The 23,029-nt window shown below is 44.8% G+C and overlaps 3 protein-coding genes across 4 annotated transcripts in view; 1 reads left to right on the top strand and 2 right to left on the bottom strand.

Moving 5' to 3' along the window:
• The window catches only part of Rab27a (RAB27A, member RAS oncogene family), a 53,895-nt gene extending 48,399 nt beyond the window's left edge, over positions 1–5,496 (bottom strand). The window contains 1 exon segment of the mRNA NM_017317.2: positions 5,455–5,496. The gene's annotated coding sequence lies outside the window, so the exon portion shown is untranslated.
• A 2,627-nt stretch (positions 5,497–8,123) lies between these two features.
• Pigbos1 (PIGB opposite strand 1) lies at positions 8,124–12,493 on the bottom strand. Its single transcript, NM_001308432.1, has 2 exons — positions 12,379–12,493; positions 8,124–9,254 (listed from the first exon to the last, which is right to left on the bottom strand). Exon 2 carries the CDS (start codon positions 9,188–9,190, stop codon positions 9,026–9,028), a length of 165 nt encoding a protein of 54 aa, NP_001295361.1. The 5' UTR covers positions 9,191–9,254; positions 12,379–12,493; the 3' UTR covers positions 8,124–9,025.
• Positions 12,494–12,545: 52 nt separating this feature from the next.
• Positions 12,546–23,029, top strand: part of Pigb (phosphatidylinositol glycan anchor biosynthesis, class B) — a 33,840-nt gene continuing 23,356 nt past the window's right edge. Inside the window, exons 1-6 of one of the 2 annotated variants that reach the window (NM_001108166.3) lie at positions 12,546–12,784; positions 13,471–13,606; positions 15,309–15,426; positions 17,460–17,564; positions 19,769–19,899; positions 22,041–22,181. In NM_001108166.3, coding sequence (NP_001101636.3) covers positions 12,655–12,784; positions 13,471–13,606; positions 15,309–15,426; positions 17,460–17,564; positions 19,769–19,899; positions 22,041–22,181 — 761 coding nt within the window. In that variant the 5' untranslated portion in view covers positions 12,546–12,654. The remainder of the gene's footprint in view (positions 12,785–13,470; positions 13,607–15,308; positions 15,427–17,459; positions 17,565–19,768; positions 19,900–22,040; positions 22,182–23,029) is intronic. The other variant, XM_063265549.1, reaches the window with a different exon arrangement.

The following is a 23,029-nucleotide window of genomic DNA, read 5'->3' as shown; positions in this document are numbered from 1 at the left end:
AGGTGAGGAGGTGAGGCAGGTACAGGATAGAATGAGGCCTGTCATTGGATGAGAAGGAAGGATGGGCAGGAGAGAAGTTTGAAGGAAGAGGAGGAGACTGGAACAGAAAGGAAGAAGAGACAGGAGGGAGAGGGAGAGAAGCCATGGCAGGACAATATGGCGGGTGATGTTAAGATTCCTCGCTGTAAACCAGAGCTTCCAGGGACTAAGCCACTACCTAAAGACTATACATGGACTGACCCTGGACTCTGACCCCATAGGTAGCAATGAATATCCTAGTAAGAGCACCAATGGAAGGGGAAGCCCTGGGTCCTGCTAAGACTGAACCCCCAGTGAACTAGTCTATGGGGGGAGGGCGGCAATGGTGGGAGGGTTGGGAGGGGAACACCCATAAGGAAGGGGAGGGGGGAGGGGGATGTTTGCCCGGAAACCGGGAAAGGGAATAACACTCGAAATGTATATAAGAAATACTCAAGTTAATAAAAAAAAATAAAAAATAAAAAAAAAAAAAAAAAAAAAAAAAAAAAAAAAAAAAAAAAAAGATTCCTCGCTGTACCTTTACAGGTTGTTATGAATGTTCTTAAGGGATGGATGTGTATTGGGCTTTGTATGTTTAGGTGGGTAATTATATCTTATCAATTGGGCCAAAGGTTATTGTGTTGTGTGTTCTTTCATGTAGCGATTTATGTGTAAGAAAGTGTGCGGCGGCTGGTCTGGGCCACCACAGAGTTGGGATGTGTGTTTCTGGCATGGAAACCTGCCTTGGGAACTAAATAGGTAGAGAGATTGCTGCCAGGCTCAGAGAGAGGCCTTCAGCAGTGTGATATGGGATGTAGCAGAGCGGGTGAGAGGCTTTGCTGACTGAGAATTAAGATACCCAGCAGAGGGGCTGGGAATTTAGCTCAGTGGTAGAGCATTTACCTAGGAAGCGCAAGGCCCTGGGTTCGGTCCCCAGCTCCGAAAAAAAAGAAGCAAAAAAAAAAAAAAAAAAAAAAAGATATCCAGCAGAGGGCTGGAGAGATGGCTCAGAGGTATCTGACTGCTCTTCCAGAGGACTTGAGTTCAATTCCCAGCAACCACACGGTGGCTCACAACCATCTATAATGGGACTGATGCCCTCTTCTGGTGTGTCTGAAGACAGCTACAGTGTACACATATACATTAAATAATAAATAAATAAATAAATAAATAAATAAATAAATAAATAAATAAAAGATATCCAGCAGATATCTTGGGGTACCGTGGTGCAGACCTAGTGGGGATAAAAGACAACCTTTTTATTTTTTTTTTTTTATATTTTTACAACAACAAGTTATCATACTTTATAGGCCAAATGAGTTCAATTCTCCCTTGGAAGTCTCCCAATTTCTCACTCAGAGGGAGGTAGTAGGGTAAGGTATATAAAGATGCCTACTAAGAAAGTATAGACTTCATTGTTGCTTCTCAACCTTTGGGCCTCAAACCCTTTGGAGGGTCAAATAATCTCTCATAGGGGCTGCCTATGAAAACACAGACATTTATATTATGAGTCACAACAGTATCAAGACTACTTATGAAGTAACAATGAAAATAATTTTATGGCTGGGGTCACCACAACATGAGGAACTGTATTAAAGGCTCGAAGCATTAGGGAGGTTGAGAACTGCTGGACTAGATGGATGGTCCTGGAGTTTTATCCCCTTACTCAAGTGCACACTCTGTCTTACACTGGTTTTGTTTCTGACTCCTTACAAAATAAGATTCAAAATGAGTCAGAGTGACATTCTGTTTCCAGGCTGATAGGATCTAATTAAAGATGGGCCGGGAATGGGGGGTGGGGACGGGGGGGGGAGGGGGGAGTAGGGGGTGGGGGTGGCTCGGTGAATGGGAGAGCACTTGCCAAGCATATGCCAGGCCCCAAGTTCAAGCCCCAAGAGTGAAAGGGTGTAGCCATGGAAATGGGCCAAGACACAGAAAGCAGCTGACAACTGAAAGTAGTTACACAATTAAGTGCCAACAGTTGGCCATTTCTGTTAGAAGCCACAGGAAGGCCCATTTGTTATAGTGCAAAATATTCATAAGAAATTAATGTCCATTTCCCTCCATTTCCAAGAACTCCACTCTTGCCCTAGACTAACATAAGAGGCCAGAAGATAGATCATCTACTAAACAGCTCTGCCTAATTTTCTCAGTGCAGTGCAGGGCTGCCTGCTGCCACCATCACAAGACAGGTGAGGCAGTGTGGAGGGGGTGAGGGAAAACCAGCAGAGGCGTCACTACTCAGCCTTCCGTCCTTTATGAGCTTGTTCTGCAGACAGGCCTGGGAATCCCTAGGTAGCCAAGGATAACCCTGAATTTCTGACCCTCCTGCCTCCATGCCTAAAGAGGGTATTGGGGCCCTTGGAACTGGAGTTATGGATGGTTGTGAGCTGCCATGTGGGTCCTGGGAATCGAACCTTGGTCCTCAGAATCTTCCTAAGTGCTGAGCCATCTCTCCAGCCCCTTCAGAATTTCAACTTAACCCTGAGTGCAGTGGACACAATAGGGAATGAGCCTGATCCCTGGCCCTCACAGTGGGTGCACCTCTGTGCTGATCAGCACTACAAAGGACAGGTAGAGAGGGGCAGGCAGGACAAAGTGGGGGTGCTATTTTAAATGGGGTGTCATGTCAGTAAGAGGGCCTGTCTAAGACAAGAGAGAACAAGTGAAGAGCATTCAGGAGTAAACAGAATGGCAAATGGGGGGTGGGGGGGCTTCGGCATGGGAACAAAGCAGGCAAGATTGCCAGCATCTCAGAGTATCCATGGCCACAAAAAGAACTTGGTTTTACTCTTCTCTTTCTTTCTTTCTTTCTTTCTTTCTTTCTTTCTTTCTTTCTTCCTTCCTTCCTTCCTTCCTTCCTTCCTTCCTTCCTTCCTCTCCTTTCTTTTCCTCCTCCTCTTTTTCCTCTCCTCTCCCTCCTCCTTTCCCTCCTCTTCCTCTTCCCCTCCCCCTCCCCCCATCCTCCTTTTTTGACAGTTTCTCTGTGTAGCCCTGGCTGTTCTGGAATTAGCTCTGTAAACTAGGCTGGCCCTGACCTCACAGAGATCTATCTGCCTGCCTCTGCCTCCTCAGTGCTGGGATTAAAAGCATTTGCCACCACCACCACCCACTGAGAACACTGTTTCTCATTCTGGGATAAAAGTAGAAAGTGTGTGTGTGTGTGTGTGTGTGTGTGTGTGTGTGTGTGTGTGTGTGTGTGTGTACAGGTGATCTCTGTGTTGAGGGAAGATTATAGAGATGTAAGAACAAGGTTGGAAGTGTTTTAAGAGGCTTTGGCAGGAACACAACTAGAGAAGGTAGTAGGAATGGGCGCAAACAGTAGAGAAATGGTTGTTCTATCAGATGTGATCATGGCCAGGTGTAGGGCACACTTGTACTTGTAATTGCACTCAGGAGGCTGAGGCCTAGGCTACACGCTGGGCTCCAAGCGATCCTGGGATATATAATGAAGCCATGTTTCAACTACCCTCTTCCCTCCCCCCTCCCCCCAAAAAACTGAGTAGGCAAAATAGTGCAGTAGTTACCACCAAGCCATACAACCTGAATTAAATCCCCAGACCCACATGGTGGAAGAAAAGAACCGACTCCTGTAAACTCTTCTCTGACCTCCCATACATATCATAGCATACACAAATGATAAATGTAATATTTACAAAAGCTGTTTTTATTTCATGTGCATGAGCATTTTGCCTACATTTCTGTACATGCACAATACTGTGCGATGCTGGCAGAGGCCAGAAGAGAGCATTGGATTCTCTGAAGTCAGAGTTACAGGCAGTTGTGAGTTGCCTGGTGTGAGTGCTAGGAACCAAACTTGGGTCCTCAGGAAGAATCATGTATGCGCCCTACATTACAGAGCCAGTTCTCCAGCCACTTAAAAAGTTTGTAAACCAAAAAAAATTTTTTAGTTATACTTAAGTTAGATTCAATAAAATGTGTCCACGTAGAGCAAGAGGCATGGGAGAATGAAGATAATTGAGGGTGATTCTGGAGAGTGTGGTCTGAGGTTCTGTAAGAGTGAAATGTCTTTACTAAGATGGGGAAAACAGGTGTCGGGAAAGGAAGTTAAAAATCTGGTTTCCAAAGACTGGCTTCCCTCTTCAAAATGCCTGTGTGTGCTCTAAAGCCAAGGTAACAGAACTGAGAGGCTGACCATAAATTCCACACAGAGACGCAAGGGACTCTGCACAGCCAAAGTCAATCTTAAAAGGCAGGGGCGGGGGCCGGGGCAAAGCTGAAGGCCTGGTTCTCCCTGACTTAACACCGCATGGGCTAAATAAGTGCTTGGGAGGCAGAGGCAGGAAGATCTCTGTGAGTTCAAGATCGGCCTGATCTACATAGTGAATTCCAGGCCAGCCAGAGCTACACGGTGAGGCCTTCATCTCAAAAACAAAAAGACAGATTTGATGGATAGTGATGAAAACACTTAACACTGACTTCTGTGCTCTACATACACATCCACATGCGCGAACACACACACACACACACACACACACACACACACACACACACACAGAGACTAATTAAGACACATTATAGAGAGGAAACGGAAATGGTAAGGTGCTGAGGGGAGGGAGACCAAGGTAAAATAAGAAAGCAATTCCAAAAAAAAAAAAAAAAAAAAAAGAAAGCAATTCCCATTCTGGTGTGCTCGGCATTGCTGTATGTCCTTTTCCCACCACCCCCCACCCCCCACCCCCTTCCTTTCTTTTTGCTGGTGTTTGTTTTTTGAGAGAGTCTCCTATAACCCAGGCTGGTCTCAAGCTCACTACGTAGCAAAGGCTGACTTTGAACCCTGGATCCTTCTCTGCCACCTTCCAAATGCAGGGATTACCTTTCCCAGGTCGGTTCCACTCTACAGAGAGCTTTAACGAAATGAGTAAGAAATCTCCTGCCTTCCTCACCCCGCTGGGCTGAACAGCTAAAGCAGAACAGCTGTTAGTCCTTGGGCTTGAAAGGGAAGCCTAGGGAGAATACTCCAGACAACAGCAAGGTGCAAAAGCCGGGGGAATGCTCAGACGCCTCAAAATCTCCTATATTTCAGAGGTGGCTTTCCAAAGAGGTACCCAGCTACTGGGCCAGAGACCCGGTCTTGGCAAAGTGACCAAAATATGTCATCGCATCAATTCTAACTCCGATAGGGTGACTCTTCAGACCAACCTGACCAGCTGGGTTCTCTGAATGACAGAAAAACGGAGAGCCCTTTCTCTTTCTAAAGACTTTAAAGTCAAAACCCAAGCGAGGGAAGAAGTGGTGGGGGGCATACCTATTCCTCCTCCCCTCATTAAAGGGACTCTGAGTCCTAGATACCACCTGGGATAACCTTGGACCCCAGCCCCTGGAACTCTAGAGAACCAGCATCGGGTTCTCCCCTGTAGCTCCAGGGCCCGCTTGCTTGCTTGCTACCTGCAGCGCTCAGATCGCAGTGCTCACCCGGTTTGGTGCTCTGTCGGGTGCTGTCCCCGCGGTGTTGCGTCCCTGTAGTACTAGATTCCCAGCCTGCTGAGTCCTTGCCGTGCTCTATCCCTTAGGTACTCCCTTCCGAGTGGAGCTCGGGACCCCGAGCGACTGGCCTTTTTTGGGTGCTTAGCGCTATTTTCCGTCCGGCCCCACATCACTTCCCGTAGAGGAGAGCGCAGTGGGGGCGGGCCCTGAGCGGCCTCCACCTCCGCCCCTTGTCACCTGCCCACAGGCCCCCCGCCACAGAAACGTCTCCTCCTCGCCTCGCCTAGCACGGAACAGGTCTCCTCGCCCCTTCTGTAAGGTGTGAGAACCACATAGGGTGGTTTTCTTTGAGACCAAGAGTGCCACTCACAAAAAGCTCAAATTGCCCCGATATCTGGGCAAGGCGAGGCGCGCCCTGGGAATTCCAAAGATCTGTCCTAAAAGCTTTTTCATGGCTGTGCATCTTTGCTGGAGACAGTCTGGGCATAGCCTGCTGGTGTTCCTGGACCTAACGGCGAGAAAAATAGGCAAGATACAGGCAGGAGAAAATAAACACTATTCTGGAAGGCAATGGCCAACAGAGTCTACCCGCACACTCTAACTCGGATAACACTCACCCAGAAGTCCTAAAAACTGTTAAGGCAATTAATGCACAGTAAGAGGGAAATTATGGGGTGGCATAACATAATAAGATCCGGCAGGGTCAGGAGCATCCTGTGAACTTCTGCTGCCTCCTAGTGGCCTTCTGTCGATGCCTAGGGTTTTCTGTGAGCAGTCTGAAATCCAAATCCATCCAAAGGCGGTTCTGAGGTTAACACTGGCCTGCCCCGTTCAGAATTCCATTTCCAAGAAAGCAAAATATTGAGAAGCCTGGGTTAAGTTTCCGTCATCCCTAGAGCCTGCCACCACAAACTCTACTGCCCACCCACCTGCCCACCCTCCAGTCTGTAGCTACTGGGACTGCACCACAATGCAGTCAGTTTCTCAACTATGTCCAAGGACCTTTCTGCGGATGGCAGCTACCAGAGACACCCATGCTTCTGTAAGCAACCCCAATACACTGGACCCGAACAGAATCTTTTCTATTGTTCTATGGGGCGGGGAAGAGAAATAGCTTCCTCAGGAAAGCAAGGCAACCGTCTTCCTTCAGGCACTAGCTCTTAAGAAGCTATCACCTTTCTATACCATCGCACTGGGGACCAAGCTTCCTACAGACAAACTTTTGGGGGTGAAGAAGGTATATTGAGGAACAACATTGTCACTAGTAATGGTTGGTTCTTTTGAACCTCCTGCTTCCACCTGAGTGCTGGGATCACACAGCTGTGTCATTGCACCCAGTGTGTGAGGTGCTGGTCCTGAAACCTAGGGCTTCACCCATTCCCCAAGACTTGATTATGCATCTGGTTCTGAGAGTCCATGTCTCAGTCTGTGACATACTCTAAACCAACAATGAAAAAAAAAGTGCCACACTCATTTATACCTAAGCAGAAGCGCACAATTCCACATCCCGAGTATGTCTCTATGTCTGTCTTTCTCTCGTCACAGTCCAGATAAAGCCTGTGCCATGATCCTGGGTCCCAGAATGAAAGGATTACACCTAATAGAATCCCACTACACAAAGAGCTTTTGTCAAGAAGAACCTTGGTATCTGATTTTCAATTTTCAAGCTAGCTATAGTGGCACACAAATTCAATCTGAGCATGTGGAAGGCTGAAGCAAAAGGACCAGTTTGATGCTGGCTTAAGCTACAATGTGAGTTTAAGGCCATCCTGGATTGTATGACAAGAAAAGAGCCAACCCTGATGGCACAGGCCTGTGGTTCCAGATACTCTGGAGAATACAGAAGGATAATCACAAGTTAAAGTCCTGTCTGGGCTACTGAGTGAACTCGATGTGAACCTGGGCAACTCAGTGACATCTGTGATTCAAGAAGTGGGTGCTGGAGAGATGGCTCAGTGATTAGAGCACTTGCTGCTCTTTCAGAGGATGGGGTATTAGTTCAGTATCCACAGGGCAGCTCACAACCATCTCCAACCCCAGGGGATCGACTCTCCTCTTTTGGCCTTCAGACACCAAATATGTCCATGGTATGTGTACATATATACAGGCAAACACTTGTACATGTAAAACTTAAGAAATAAAGCCTTTAAAGATTTTAGAAAGTGGGGCTGGAGAGATGGTTCAGCAGTTCTTCCAGAGGTCCTGAGTTCAATTCCCAGCAATCACATGGTGGCTCACAACCATCTGTAATGAGATCTGATGTCCTCTTCTGGTGTCTGAAGACAGCTATAGTGTACATACAATAAAAAATTTTTAAAAATATTTTAGAAAGTAAAAAGAAAAAAGGCCTGGTTTTTCTCAATACATCTTCAACGTTTTTTAAATTGTTTCACATCTAGTCAAGTTGAGATTTTTAAGAACTTCATTTTTAATTTGTAATAAAGTTTACAACTTGATTTTTTTCCAAAAAGTAAACAAATTTCAAGCACCTGTTAATAAGGGTCTTTAATGATGATGATGATGATAATAATAATAATAATAATAAAGTAAAAAGATGGCTGGGGGCACAGGTCAGTGACTAAACACTTAGATAGATAGCATCAGGGATCCCTGGGCTCAGTTTCTAAAACTGGAAAAAATATAACATGGCAAACTTCTCACATTTGTGTGGTTTTATTGTACATGGTAGAGGGAATTAAAAATTATTTTATGTATATGAATGTTTTGTCTGCATGAACCTGCATACCAGGGGAGATCACCATGGGACTACAGTTACAGATGGTTATAAGCCATCAATTGGGTGCTGGGAATTGAACTCAGGACCTCTGAAAGAGCAGACAGTGCTCTTAACTGCTGAGCCATCTCTCCAGCTCAAAAAGGGGAATCTTAAAAGTACACACTAATTGTTAAACATGCTAAATTAATTTATGCAGTAGGAAATTTTTGCCCTACTCTGAAAAGAAGACACGAGATAGCGAATGCATGAGTGAATATTAACGTGAACACGTCGGGGCTGCAGAAATGGCTCCACACTTAAGAGCTCGTTGCTCTCGAAGAGGACCTAGGATTTAGTTCCTAGGACCCGCATGGCAGCTCACAACCATCTGTGACTCCGGCTCTAGAAGACAACTTTGGCCTCACAAGCACTTGCACTCACATGTACATAAACCACAAGAAGTGCACACACAATTACATATAACTAAAAAGTATTTTTAAAAATGAAGCATCTCATTCTGAGCTAGATATGGTGATACTCTCTAATCCCACCAGTGGCAGGATTGCATGTTTGAAGCCAGCATTGGCCACAGAGACAGATCCTGTCTAAAAAAACAAATGCTAGAAAGAAAGTTATGGTTGGACAGCTTAGAGCTTGGGGCCAGCCTGTGCTACATAGTGAGTTCTTGCCCCAAAACAAACCAATGAAGAATTACATCCATAAATAACTTAGATCCATTACCCATGATTTATTTAAAACACACTAAATTCTTGCTAGATTAATAGTCCATGTGTGATGTCAACAGGACTTTAAGCAATGAAAACAATTTCAGTTTATGCAGAATTAGCTCCTCTTTTCTTCTGATTCTTGCAAAATTTTCACCTTTTCTTTTAATTCCTTCTGATCTCTGGAATACTGTTCAAATATTGGTTGATAAATATACATTCCTCCAGCAACTCCAAGGGCGGCAGCAAAAAGCAGTTGTGGACGCGTCAATCTCCGGAGCATTGCTACGGCGAGTGGCGCACAGCTGAGCGTGACTAGGTTCCACAGACAGCAAATCTCTTCAGAACTGTTTCCAAGGAAAAAGGGACAAAAAAAGTGGACCACTTAGTACATCAGCCTTTTAGAAACAATTTTATTTTAAGTTATGGGGGTATGGGAAGGTATGGGGTATGGGGGGGCTGGAGCCCGTGGAGGCCAGAAAGTGTCTGAGGCCCTGGAGCTGAAGTTACACGCAGTTGTAAGCTAACACAGGTGCCGGGAACTAAACTCAGGTCACCTGGAAGAGCAGTTCACTCTTAACTCCCGGGCCATGACTCCAGCCCCACAACTGCCCTCTAGAAGATTTGTTGCTACTTTCCTCTGGCATGAATGTTTTTGTAATAGTTAAGAATCACTAACTGGGGGTCTGGAGAGATGGGTCAGTGATTAAGAGCGCTGACTGCTCTTCCAGAGGTCCTGAGTTCAAATCCCAGCAACCACATGGTGGCTCACAACCATCTGTAATGGATCTATGCCTTCTTCTGGTGTGTCTGAAGACAGCTACAGTGTACTTATATACATTAAACAAATAAATCTTTAAAAAAAAAAGAATCACTAATAAATACATAGAGGCTGCATGACAGCACATAGGCTAACTATGGAACATTTTCTAAAATTTCAATTTGGTTGTCAGTAGTTAAAAAATCATATTTTATATTAAAAAATTTATTTCTTCAGGCACGGTAGCACAGGCTCCTATTCCCAACACTTGGGTCCAGGCAAGAGGATCAGGAACTCAAGGTCACCCTTTGGTTGCACTGCCAGTCTGGATTCCATACTAACAGGTCTCAAACAAAGAACAAAACAAGTCAACAAAAATGTTCAAAAGGAACCTCCAGGGAATACAAGTTAGAGGGTGCTGTGAGACAGCGATGTACCCTCTCCTATTACAGAATAGTCCCAGTGAGTTATTTTGCGTTTATTTGCCTGTTTGTTTCTGGTTCTTCACAGTGGGCAGGCTGCTCTAGACTACAGTTCTGCCTTCACCTCCCCAGCGCTAGGATGCCAGGCATGGGGCACTAACATAGCTGCTGGAAGTCTTCTCAGTGTGTTTAAACAGGTAACTTTCAAAATGGCAAAAGGAGGGGAAGGGATGGCGAGCAACCTTTCAGGTCATTCAATACTTTTTACTTCAAAAGGTGCCCTAAAGGAACCCGGAGTGAGTGTCTCAGTTTAAATTTTGTCTGAAGAATAGAGGGAGGGGAGAAATGACTTCATTATTCTTTCTGCAGTAGCCATAATTTTTTTTTTTGGATGTAATAAGCAAAGGCGAGGTTTATTATGGAGACCTATTACGGGGATCTCCGGGCCGACACGTATCCCACGCAGGAGACAGAGGTGTCGACCAGTAGCCATAATTTTTAAGCAAGCTGTATGACAAAAACGATTTTTTTAGGGCTATAAAACTTTATTGGCACAGGATTTTAATCCCAGCACTAGGTGTGGGCAGAGGCAGGAAGAGCTCTGTGAATTTGAGGCCAGCCTGGTGTACAGAGTGAGTTCCAAGCCAGCCAGGGCTACATAGTAAGACCCTATCTCAAAAAGGCAAAAACAGACAACAACAATAACAAAAAACTCGGAGGAATCAAATACAAATCATTTGCTTGCCTACTTTGAGAAAAGCAGGGGGCAAGGGAGATTTTGTTTCTAGTTCCAACAACTGAAAACAGCAGAAACTGACTAGTGAACACAGCACTTTCCAGGTAACAGTGCTGCTTGTCGGCCCCCTCAGCAGAGGTCAGAGGTTGCAAATGAGGAGGGAAGAGTGAAGGTGCCACACGATTTCTGGACTGTGGCATGGATTTAATCCAAGCCCCAGGTCACAAAAATAACCAGCAGCTCCTGTACCCTAAGGAACTTGCCCTCCATAGTTCTCAGGCGTAATTAAAGCCCAACAAGGAAAGAAAGGCATGTTTTCTCCTGGATTATACAGTTCACCACACAGATGACAACTTTACCAATCTTGCTTTGGTTCCAATGGCTAAGAATTTTAAAGCAAACAAAAAAAGGGAAGGTACAGAAGCCAGAGGCCATTCGGAACTATAGTGTTTGTTGTTGTTTCTTTTTTCTTTCTTTCTTTCTTTCTTTCTTTCTTTTTTTCTTTTCTTTTTCTTTTTTTTTTTTTTTTAATTTGAGTCTTTCGAATGCCGATTTGCTCAGCAGGACTTTTTTTTTTCCATGAAAAGATGTTCCCAAGGGCAAACAAAAAACTTTGTTCAACATTCTAAAAGACAAGTTGACTGAATAGAATTATGTAGAGCCAGAAGGCTGCAGGCTCCAAACCAAATTACCATGGACTATCTTTAGTCTCCTAAATAGTCATTTTTTAACCTATCTGTGTGTGAACAAACATCACTATAACTATCGGGTAAAATCCTGAGATGCAGTAACAGGGCCCTCCCTTCCACCAACTCAAAAGCTAAGACTGTTATCAGAGGGCATCTGAGATCTGAAGCATTTCCCACTTTATTGTCTAACTCACTATTGATGTTTCCTCCAACACACCTTTTAAAAATTTATTCATGTATGTATCTGTAACGGCCTGGTATCCTCAGAGACAAGGAGGCAGTATATGGGTACTGGGAATCAAACCACGGTATTCTGCAAACGCCTTCAGTGTTTTTAAGCCCTGAGCCATTTCTCCAGGCCCCACTGACTAATTTTTTTAATGCCTTGATTGCTGGTCATGGTGGCACAGGCTTTGGATCCTAATGCTCCTGAGACACAGGCATGAATTTGAGGCCAGCCTGGTCTACAGAGCAAGTTCCAGGGCAGCCAGGGTTATTTAAGAGTGTGACCCTGTCACAATGATAGAGGAGGCACAGTGTGCTGACTCACGCATTAAATCCCAGCACTCATGAGGCAGAAACAGTAGCTCTCTCGAGTTCAAGGCCAATCTAATCTACATAGTGAGATCGACTCAAGAAAATAAGTAATAAATACATTGATGAGAAAGTAGATAATAAGGGATAAAGAAAACCATTGGAGTTGTGGAAAACAGATAATAAAAATTCATTGAGTTATAACTTTTTCCCGTCATTGTGAGAGCCAGGATGAAACTGTTTCCACGCTAGGACGTGGCATGAGGGATGAGCACCGTGGTCACCGGGAGCTGGTTTTCAGAGATGCACGGCCTCCCTCTGCTCTGTTACCTCCGAGCGCCTCCTCAGCGGGCGCTGTGCGAGGTGTCAGGCGCAGTAAAGCATCCAGAGTCTTTATTTTTTTGTCTTTTCCAGCACTGAACTCCAGTCAGGAAGATTTGCTCCTGACCCACCCGGAGACTCAGCTGCTTCCGGTAGCACTTCCTGGCTGAGGGTGTGCCGGAGCAGCGAAGCGACGGCGGCTCGCGGGGCCCAATCTTAGTGGCATGTGTCCACCTACAAGAAAGTGAGGGGCGGGCACCGTGGGCTGCAGGTAGCCAGGGGAGGATGGAGCCCGAGACCCGCGATCACAGCACGGCCTTCCGCAATCTCCACAGCAGCTCTGGAGAGATGAAGCTGCGGAAGAGGAAGTCCACGCAGTATGTGATCGCTCAGGAGAAGCGCTCTCGGCGCCGTGGTGAGTGCGGAGCTCACCGCAGAGCACAAGGCACCTGGCACCTGGGACTACACAGAATGGTGGAAAAGAGCTCAGGCTCGCTGGACAGTATCATCGCTGTGTTGTGCAAACTGTGCTTGGACTTGCCTCAATCCTCCTGCCGCACCTAGCATACATAGATTTTAACATAAACCCTCCCCCCCCATTACTGTTGGCAACTAAAGAAGAAAATACTCTGCATTCAGCATCCAAGCTGCCTGTACACTGGGAAAAGCAAACTTTGGAGAGCGTTGATCATCAGTAACAGCATTTTTGTGTTGGGCAAAGCAGTTTCTGAGCCTTAGTCTCCTCACATGTAAAACAGAGGTTCAGACAAAGCAGTGGTTAACAGATTGTGTGTGTGTGTGTGTGTGTGTGTGTGTGTGTGTGTGTGTGTGTGTGTGTGTGTATTTGTATCTATTTTCACGGTGGTGGGAAGTGTTAGTGCTAGGGACTACACTCAAGAGCCTCAAGCAGGCTAGGCAAAGAGTCCCACCCCTGAGCTAACTCTGAAGCTGGCTCAGTCATCAATTAGCAAGATGACCTTTGTGGACCTCTTTGGAAGGTCTTAACAGAGCTGGAGTCAGAGCCAGGGCATCACATATATGGAATTGTAGGGGAAGCAGTCTCACTTTATGCCACACTTACTGCTTTGATTTGCTTTTCAGATCTTCTTGGAGAAAACACTTACCTGGTCTTGTTTACCATTGCTCTGCGAATATTTAACTGCTTCTTAGTCCAGACAAGTTTTGTTCCTGATGAATACTGGCAGTCTCTGGAAGTTGCACACCACATGGTTTTCGGATATCCTTTATGGTTTCTTTCCACCCTGAGTGTGTATTCATCCTAGGAGCTCAGTTCATGATTATGTGTTTTCAATATTTCTTTGAAAGAGTTTCAGCTCAACCAAGTATGCTGTTGTTGTGTACTGATATTTATTGTATGTCTTCCTTTGACACAGACTTGACAAAGCAAAGACACACACACACACACACACACACACACACACACACAAGAAAACATAGGTAGGCATGGTGTCATACACCTTTAATCTTAGCAGACAGGCAGATCTCTGAGTTCAAGGCCAGCATAGTCTACAGAGTGAGTTCTAGGACAGCCAGGGCTACACATAGAAACTTGTCTCAAAAACCAACAAACAAAACACCAACAAAAACAATACAACAACAACAAAAACCCCAAAACTTGACACTGCCTTTAGTGTATATACCTACAATGACTTATTTTTTTTAATATTAACGTTTTCTTTTTTTTTTTAAGATTTATTTATTATATATAAGTACACTGTAGCTGTCTTCAGATACACCAGATCTCTTTACAGATGGTTGTGAGCCACCATGTGGTTGCTGGGAATTGAACTCATGACCTCTGGAAGAGCAGTCGGGTGCTCTTAACCGCTGAGCCATCTCTCCAGCCCCCTACAATGACTTATAGTCAAATGATATAGATAAAGTAAAAAACTCAATCCTTCCCAACATTTGGGAGGCTGAAGCAGCAGGATTGTAAGTTCAAGGATAGCTTAGCCTAGTCTGTTTCAAAACAAAGCCAGGTCCCTGGGATGGCTCAGCTAGTAAAAGCATGTGAACTTGGCTACCTTAGTCCTGTCCCTAAGACTCACATAAGAGTGGATAGAGGGGCTGGGAAGATTTCTCAGTGACTAGAGCTGCTCTTAACCACTGAGGACCAGGCTCTTCCAGAGGACCAAAGTTCAATTCCCAGCACCCACATTGAGGCTTATAACCATCCTGCTTCTAGGGCATTTGATGCCCTCTTGTGGCCTCCATGTGCATCAGCATACGCATGTTGTGCAGAACATACATGTGCACACACATACACATAAAATTTTTTAAATGAAAAGAGAGCCAATTCTATAGAGTGGCCCTCTGACATTTACCCTTGTATCAACATATGTATCATGCACAGCCACACCCATATACACTGTTTTACGTATATTACAGTTATGTAGCTATATTATATAGTTATATATTAAATGAGAAACACATTTCTACTAACTTGAGGAAATAAAGACTTCAGTTAGCCAAACAGGCAATAAAAAGCTCTGTCTTGGCACTGCAGAGATAGCTCAGTGGTTAAGAGCACTGACTGCTTTATCCCAAGGACTGGGGTTCGATTCTCAGCAACCACATGATAGCTCACAACATGTAACTCCAAGATCTGACTTCACATAAGCATACATGCAGATAAAACACTAATGCACATAAAATAAAAATAAATTATAACAAAATCTGGGTGATGGTAGCACACACCTTTAATCCCAGCACTCGAGGGGCTAAGACAGGTGGATCTCTGAGTTTGAGGCCAGACTGATCTAAAAAGCAAGTTACAGGATAGTCACAGCTACATGGATGAACCCTGTCTCAATAAACAAAGAAACTTCATTGTCAAGGAATAAAGTATTGTTTTATATATTGAAGTCTAAATAAATTTGCTACAATACTATTTGACATTTAATCCTTAATATTAATAATTATGGCTATTTGACCTGGGAATGGACAGAGAGACTGAGAGGTTACACTTATCCCCTAATCTTTGCAAGCATTTACAAGATTCTGCATCTTCTGGGGAAAGACAGTGTTCAATTACTGGTAAGTTTAAATTAAAATGACCAAAATTGTTGTTAAATCCAGATTTATTCCTTTTTCCGAAGTTACTTGGTAATAACTGAATGACTTCCTTAGTACCACAAAACTTGTTTTTAAAAGTCTATTGTTGCTAAAGTCCAGCCTTATCTGGAAAGCCCAACGTTCCAAAGACACTGTGATGTAGAATTCCTCAATATATTAAAAAAAAAAAGTAAAGTAAATTTTTAAATAAAAAGGGGGGGCTGGAAAGATGGCCCAAGGTTAAGAGCCTTTGCTCCACAATTATGAAGACCAGAGTTAGGTCCCAGAACCCATGAATCAAGCTGGCTTTATCCCTGCAATCACCTTTGACCCTAGCTCTCAGGAGGTAGAGACAAGATTATCCCTGGTTGTGCTACACCCTGCAAAAACTCAGTCCCCCAGACAGGTCAGTCCCCTGCCTCAAAGGGAACAAATGACAGGGAAAGACAGAAGCACCCTCTGACATCCTCGTGCACACCGACATAAGCACACAAAAGTTAAAGTGTATGAGAAAGTCTATCAGAACTCAGTTTAAAGACAGCACAATAACTATTTTACATAGAGTTTGTTCCTTAGATTTGGTGAGGAACTGTGACAAAAAAAAACTGAATGGCATGTGTCATCACTGTGCAGTAAGACTTAGTTTCTGGATTACGGATTACCAGCGGCAATTCAGGCGAGGCTGTGCACAGGACCTGAGAATGGTCTTTCAAGTCTCACTGTCTTGTTTTAGGATCCTCTGGGAGAGGGACAGGAGGGAACCAAACCCAAGTTCCTGGAGTTGCCAACTGGTTCCAGTGAGGCACACCCAGCCCTCGAGGTCTGTTAGGCTGTCATCCCCAGGAAGCTGGACTGTTACTTTTCAGTCAGAGAAAACCCAGTATTCCAAAGCCAGTCTGATTCTGAGGCACTGCATGGAGCCTAGAAAAGCGAGGCTTGGGATCAGGTTCTTTCTACACAGGGTCATGACTTCTCTTTTGGGTGTCTAAGGCCATCTTGAAAAAACAACAGTTTTCATACATATGTGCCACACATGCACACACAGACATGTTGGTGCTGGTGGCCAGAGGAAAGGTTCCATGTGAGCTGCCTAACCTGGGTGCTGAGGACTTTATAAACCTGGGACCTCTGGAAGAGCAGCAAGCACTCTTAACCACAGTCCTCTCTCCAGCCCTGGATTCTTACATTTTTGTTGTTAAGAGCACATGCTATGGAATCTAGCATCGGTCTGAATCCAGGCATTAATGTTAACAAGCTCTGTAGCCTTGGGAACATCACCTAACCTCTCTGTGCCTTGATCTCTTCATGTATTAAACAATGCCTGCCTCGGAGGATTACTGTAAGGAGTGAGCTGATACAGATAGTACCTGCTATGACACCCAGCATATAGTACTGTAAATGCTTCACTTAAAAAGAAAAGCTATTGTATGCTCACGAAAATAAATATGCTTCTGAAACATAGGTTCAACCCCTACTATTATAAAGGGTGAGGCTGGAGAGATAGTACAGTGGTTAAGAGCTCTGCTCTTCCAGAGGTCCTGAGTTCAAATCCCAGCAACCACATGGTTGTAATGAGGTCAGATGCCCTTTTCTGGTGTGTCAGAAGACTACTACAGTATAATTATATGCAATAAATAAATCTTAAAAAAAAAAAAAGACACGTGCTACCACTGCCCAGCTTCAGAATTTTTTTAAAAAAGTGAATAATTAGTGTTGTAAGATATTCATAAATATAAAAGTGGGTAAATGGGGTCTGGTGCTTCACACCTGTAAACCCCAACACTTGGTGCTGAGGCAGGAAAAACAAAGACAAAGCCACCAGGTAGGCTACAGAGCAAAGCCTTCCCAAAAGACAGCTGGGAGGGAGGGAGGGCAGGACAGCAAGCTAAGCACACAGCAATGGATGGAGATGGAAAGGTGGTTTTCTTTACTGGTTAGGTTTTTTATCTTCATGGCAATTCAGTATGAACCAGGAAGATGTGCTTGACAACCCATTTTCTTTTTAACCAATGAAGATCTGGATTCCCAGACTTGGCCAAGCTCTTCTGTCTGCTGTAGCAGACCTAAGGCTTTACTCCCTCACGAAGCAGCTGGAAAACCAGGAAGTGGCACGATGGGTGGTAAGTCCAAACACTTCAGACACAGTGTGATATAGAGCATGAGTGGGGTAAATGCTTCCTAAACAGCCGATCCACAGAACTTCCTGGAAAGTCTTCCTTAATTAGAAATATTAAAGTCTGAATGATGTATGCCATCTCCTCTGAGCCTCAAGTGGGACAGGCTGAATCCCAGGAGCCAGCTATGGAAGACCTTGGGCCTCTAAACTGACAGGGTCCTCATCTCTTTCCTTAGTCATTGGGCACTCTGGAAGCCCCCCCCAAACCCCCTCCCCCCAGGCACTCTACCACTGAGCTAAATCCCCAACCCCTGGAAGCTGCTTTTACAGCCTGCCCACCCACCCACCCTCACCCCTGCCCACCCACCCACCCTCACCCGTCCTGAGGCTCTCCTGAAAAATCCCTTTGCACTGAAGCACAGCACTAGATGGAGTGCTGGGAGGAACTGGGCATGTGCCATAGAGCATCACCTGGAAAAGCACCTCAACAGAGGCTTAGTTCTTGTTGTTGTTGGGGGTTTGTTTAGGTTTTTTGTTGTTTTTCTGTTTTTTGAGACAGTGTCTCTCTACATAAGCTCTAACTGTCCTGGAACTCACTATAAAGACCAGGCAGGCCTCAAACTCCCAAGAGATCCATTTGCCTCTGTCTCCTGAGCGCTGGGGTTAAAGGTGTGCCCCACTGGCTTATTCCAAGTCAAGCAACACCCCAGTGGCTGACTGGATTGCACTGAACCACTGTTTCTTTACCTGACTGCGTCCACACAAACCATTTACAAATGTACTGATTTTATCGTTCCTATCAGGAAATACATTCTAAATTCCAAACTTCTCATTCACCAACACATTTCTGGAATATGGAGAAAGGGCCTATTCGTGCAGACATGTATTCATTTACTTTTTTTTTTTTTTTTACCCAGAGCTGGGGACTGAACCCAGGGCCTTGTGCTTGCTAGGCAAGCTCTCTACCACTGAACTAAATCCCCGGCCCCTATCATTTACGTTTTAAGATGTGTTTTATCTTCTGTATTTTGAGTCTGTATGTGGTGCCAGTGGAGGCCAGCGTGGGATCCTGCAGCTGAAGTTACAGGTGTCCATGAGCCCCCTCCTGGGTGCTGGGACCCGAACTCCCATCCTCACACAGAGCAGTAAGTGCTCTTAGCACATCAGTGTTTTGCTTTTTACATTGTAAAAAGAAAATTAGTTTAGCTAGTTGATTCAGATACACAGTCAGCTCCATAGCGACTGTTTTGTTTTGTTTTTATGTTTTATATACATTGCCAAAGGTGCACATGAAATGGTAGCAAATATCCCAGACCACTTTTGAGATCTTCCCTCCGAGTTCTCCTTAAGGAAAAAAATCTTTTCTGTCATGTGTATCGGAACCTTTTAAAAAGGCCTTGTAGGAGAACAGGAAGCCACCTGCTGTTTTAACAAGGAGATCCTTCAAGATGTGGCTTTGTAGACATCTGATACTTTTGTTCTTCAGGAAAAATGATTATTAGTTCGTTTCCAACCTGAAACCAAAGGCCTACTGACACATCATGTCTTCTCTTAATTTTTCACCAAAATATATGGGAGCCAGGGCAAAGGCTATAACGTGTGTGAAGCCTTGCCAAAAAAAAAAAAAAAAGGAAAAAGGAAAAAGAAATAATGTAATGGAATAATGGGAAACAGACACTGACTAGCTCAAGACTAGCAACGTCCAGGTCATTCATATATATATATATATATATATATATATATATATATATATATATATAGAGAGAGAGAGAGAGAGAGAGAGAGAGAGATGCTCCTGAAAGCACTACCGACTTTATATACATATATGATGACGATGACAAGGAGAAAGAAGAAGTAGGGCAGCATTTCCAAAACAAGGTCAGTAGATGCTCAGGATAGCTGATTCCAGGCCACTGTAAGGTATGAGGTGGGCACTGCCTGCATGATCTAGTCAGAACTTTCAATGTTCTATAAACTCCACTCTTACTGTCCATGTTTCGGGTATTTCATTAGCAAGAAGTAAGAGTCAGTCAAGTGCAAGCCATCAAAAAGCCCTGAGAGCACTACCGGCTTAGCATAACAAATACAAACCTGGCACTGGCTCAAGGGTGGCACGGGCTAAGAACAGTGTTTGGCCATGGCTACAGCATCTGGGCTGGTCGAACACTTAGCCTCCCGCTGCAGCCATACTGACTGCCGACTTGTTAGTTTTTCTGCCAGCTGTGTTCCTGGTTCACGTGGTACTGCTGTACCCGAACCCTCACAAACACCATGGAGACTGCCCTCACTGCCGTTGCCCTTTTCTACTATCCTCTGGAAGGCTCGAGGTCCAAGAACAGGTAAGACAGCCATTACTGTTAATAAATGAGGACAAAAGTCTAAGAAGTGCTTTGGAAAACCCTAAGTGTCAATGTGTCACGTCCAGTAAACATGGGACTTAGAAGAAACAAAGGTCTTTCAATAAGTATAACAGGAAACCAGAAACAGTCACCCTGCGTGGTGAATCTAATAAAAGGGATGGTTACAAAGTGTAGAAATGCTTAAGAAATCCTGTAGTACTTACTGAAGTAGCAGTCTCTTAACAGTGGGCTCCAAAGACTAGAAGAAAGTACCCGGATCCTTGTAAAGCTCTCCTTGAAGGTCCCCTGGGAGACTGGCCTGGCTATCCTTTAGCAGTGGCAAGGAGTTGGCCAGGAGAATAAATAATCCTCACTCATACTGTGACTGCCTTCTGGTTCCCTAAAGCAATCAGAAGCAAGGAAGGCTTAAGAGAGTTCCTGCAGGTCTGCTAACCAGCATGGGTGAACAGGTTGAGCAGATTAGTTTTGTCTTTTTTTTCTTAAGATTTATTTTATTTATGAGTACACTGTAGCTATCTTCAGACACACCAGGCATCGGACCCCATTGCATACAGATGGTTGCGAGCCACCCTGTGGTTGCTGGGAATTGAACTCAGGACCTCTGGAAGAGCAGTCAGTGCTCTTAACCGCTGAGCCATCTCTCCAGCCCGGTTAAGCAGATCAGAATGGCAATAAAGCAAAACCTAGACCAAGCATCAAGGAGGACTGAGCAGAAGCATGGAGAGGAGAGAGCTGCGGGTGTTGGGGAGCAAGTGAGTGGAGAGAGGTGGGAGCAAGGGTGAGGCTGGGACGGGACCAGGCCCTTCTCCACACAGAAAATCATGAGAGTCAAATGGGATTTCAGAACAATGTACTGGAAGCTGGGTATGCTGGCTCAACCTTTAGTCCCAGCACTCAGGAGGGGCATATCTCCGAGTTTGAGCCCAGCCTCGTCTAAGAGGTAGTTCCAGGACAGTCGGGGCACATAGAGAGCCTGCCTCAAAAACAGAAAAAGGATTGTGCTGGATGGGAGAAAGAGAGGCTTGCGAAGCACACCAACAAGCCAGAGTACACTCCCTCTTCCTGAACAAAAATCTTTAGATAAAATAATTTTCCTGTTTTGTTTTGTAAGACGGCCTCACGGTGTAGTCCTGGTTGTTCTTTCTGGTTCTGGAACCAAGCTGGCTGCAAACTTACAGAGAAGAAGCCTGTGTCTGCCTCCCCAGTGCTGTGGTTAAAGGACTAACATTATTTCTGCATTAGACTTGGGTTCCTATGATGGGGGATACGCAAGGGGGAAAGTAAAGAGACAGGAAATGGGCTTCTCAGTGTGCTCTCCTGAGCCTGGGAGAGAATTAGAATACTTCAGTCATGTAAGATAATTAGGGGATGTAGACTCCAAGGCAGTTTGGGGAACAGGCTGTTTTATTGTGCTTTGTAGCCTAGGGTCTCTAACTCCTTTATCACCATGAGACCTAGCCAGGCCTTGGGCACTTGTGGTCTCACCACCCATTGCTCAACTTTCTCTGCATGTAACATTCAGTTTGAGAAACTCTGGGTAGGTCTGTTAAAACGTCATGACCCCATGTGGGCACAGTAGCCGCATACTTTTGTAATGCCAACACGGGAAGCAGAGACAGGAGGATCAGAAGTTGAAATCCAGCCTCTTCTCTATAGCAACTTTGAAGTCAGCCCGGGCTATGTGACAGACAGCTCGGGCATGGCTATAATCCCAGCGCTTGGGAGACCCACTAAACTGCTGAACCTCACCTTGAACTCATGATCCACCTGCCTCAGTCTCTGGACCCTCACACGTGTTTACACACAACCTTATGTGTGCATGTGTGTATGCATGTGCATCTTTCAAATAAGTATAATTTACTTAATTTTGAAAAAAAAAAGTAATACCTTCCTCGTGAGTGGTGCAGGACCCAGGGCCCTGCATACTCTTCTGTCAGGCTACCTCTCCACTTCACAAGGTCACATCACTGCATAAATAATGCCATTCCCCCCCCCTTTTTTTTTTTATGCCATTCTCTTAAACATCTGCACTGTCTTCTTATTGTCTCACAGTGAAAATAGCCGGCTGACTTCAATCTCAGTCTCCCAGTGTCCCTGTAACAAGCTTTCCTTGCTCCTAGTGTCAAGTACTCCCTCCTGGTGGCACTTGCTTGTGTGGTCCGCCCCACAGCACTTATCCCGTGGGTGCCGTTACTCTTCAGACATCTCTACCAAGAACAGAGAAAGCTCCACCTGACGCTGCATCATTTTTTACCCGTAGGGTAAGTCTGGCTGTGGTGCCATCTACAACATCTTATTAAGACTGTAAGGAGGATACTTTATCTCTCCTCTAATTACTGTATAAAATGTCTCAGGAAAGTTCCAACTTAGTGTTTTCTATTCTTTCCACATTAGTGTGTGCATGCTGAAAGGCGTATGTAGAGGTCAGAGCACAATGTCTGTGGAGGGGGTTCTCTCTGCAGTAGTTCCAGGAATTGAACTCAGGTCACCAGGCTTTTGCTGCAAGCACCTCTACCCACTGAGCCATTTCATTGACCCAGTCAGTATTCTATTTTAGATGTCTAGATTCGTGACACTGATTAACTGTATTATACTTCAGTGAAACAAAAATGTCTATTTCTTAGAATTTCCATACTTTATTTCCTAAAATTTTCTATTGTATTTGTATAGGACCTAGAATAGTTCTGCTCGTATGACCTCATGATCGTTTTAGACTTAAGTGATGCGACTGTTATTGTATAGGAAATAGAAACATGGAGAAATTTAAAATTAGCAAAGCCAGTGAGCTGGTGACATAAAACAGGAACCGTTAAACAGGATGTGAGTACCCAGCTATGAAGCCCAGCACAGCATCTCGAAGAAAATTCAAACTATCTCCTGAGCCTATGCTCGGCAGTGCATAGGTTTGCCATTTCCCTCAGCTTTCTGAGTAACCAGGATCTCAGACTCCTGTGTGAGGCCCGGCCTCTAGGGGAGTGCCAGAGATTGAGCCAGCTCCCTGTATTCTGGCCTTTAAAGGAACGCAAAAGACTAAAGATCTTCAGGGGAAAGGATTAGGACATACAGTGACTAAAGTGACAGAAATATCGCAAAGACAAACAGACCAGTG

The sequence above is a fragment of the Rattus norvegicus genome, chromosome 8, assembly GCF_036323735.1.
Source record: "Rattus norvegicus strain BN/NHsdMcwi chromosome 8, GRCr8, whole genome shotgun sequence".
NCBI lineage: Eukaryota > Metazoa > Chordata > Mammalia > Rodentia > Muridae > Rattus > Rattus norvegicus.
Note: the sequence above shows the minus strand (reverse complement) of the source record. Positions and strands in the feature narration are given on the sequence as shown.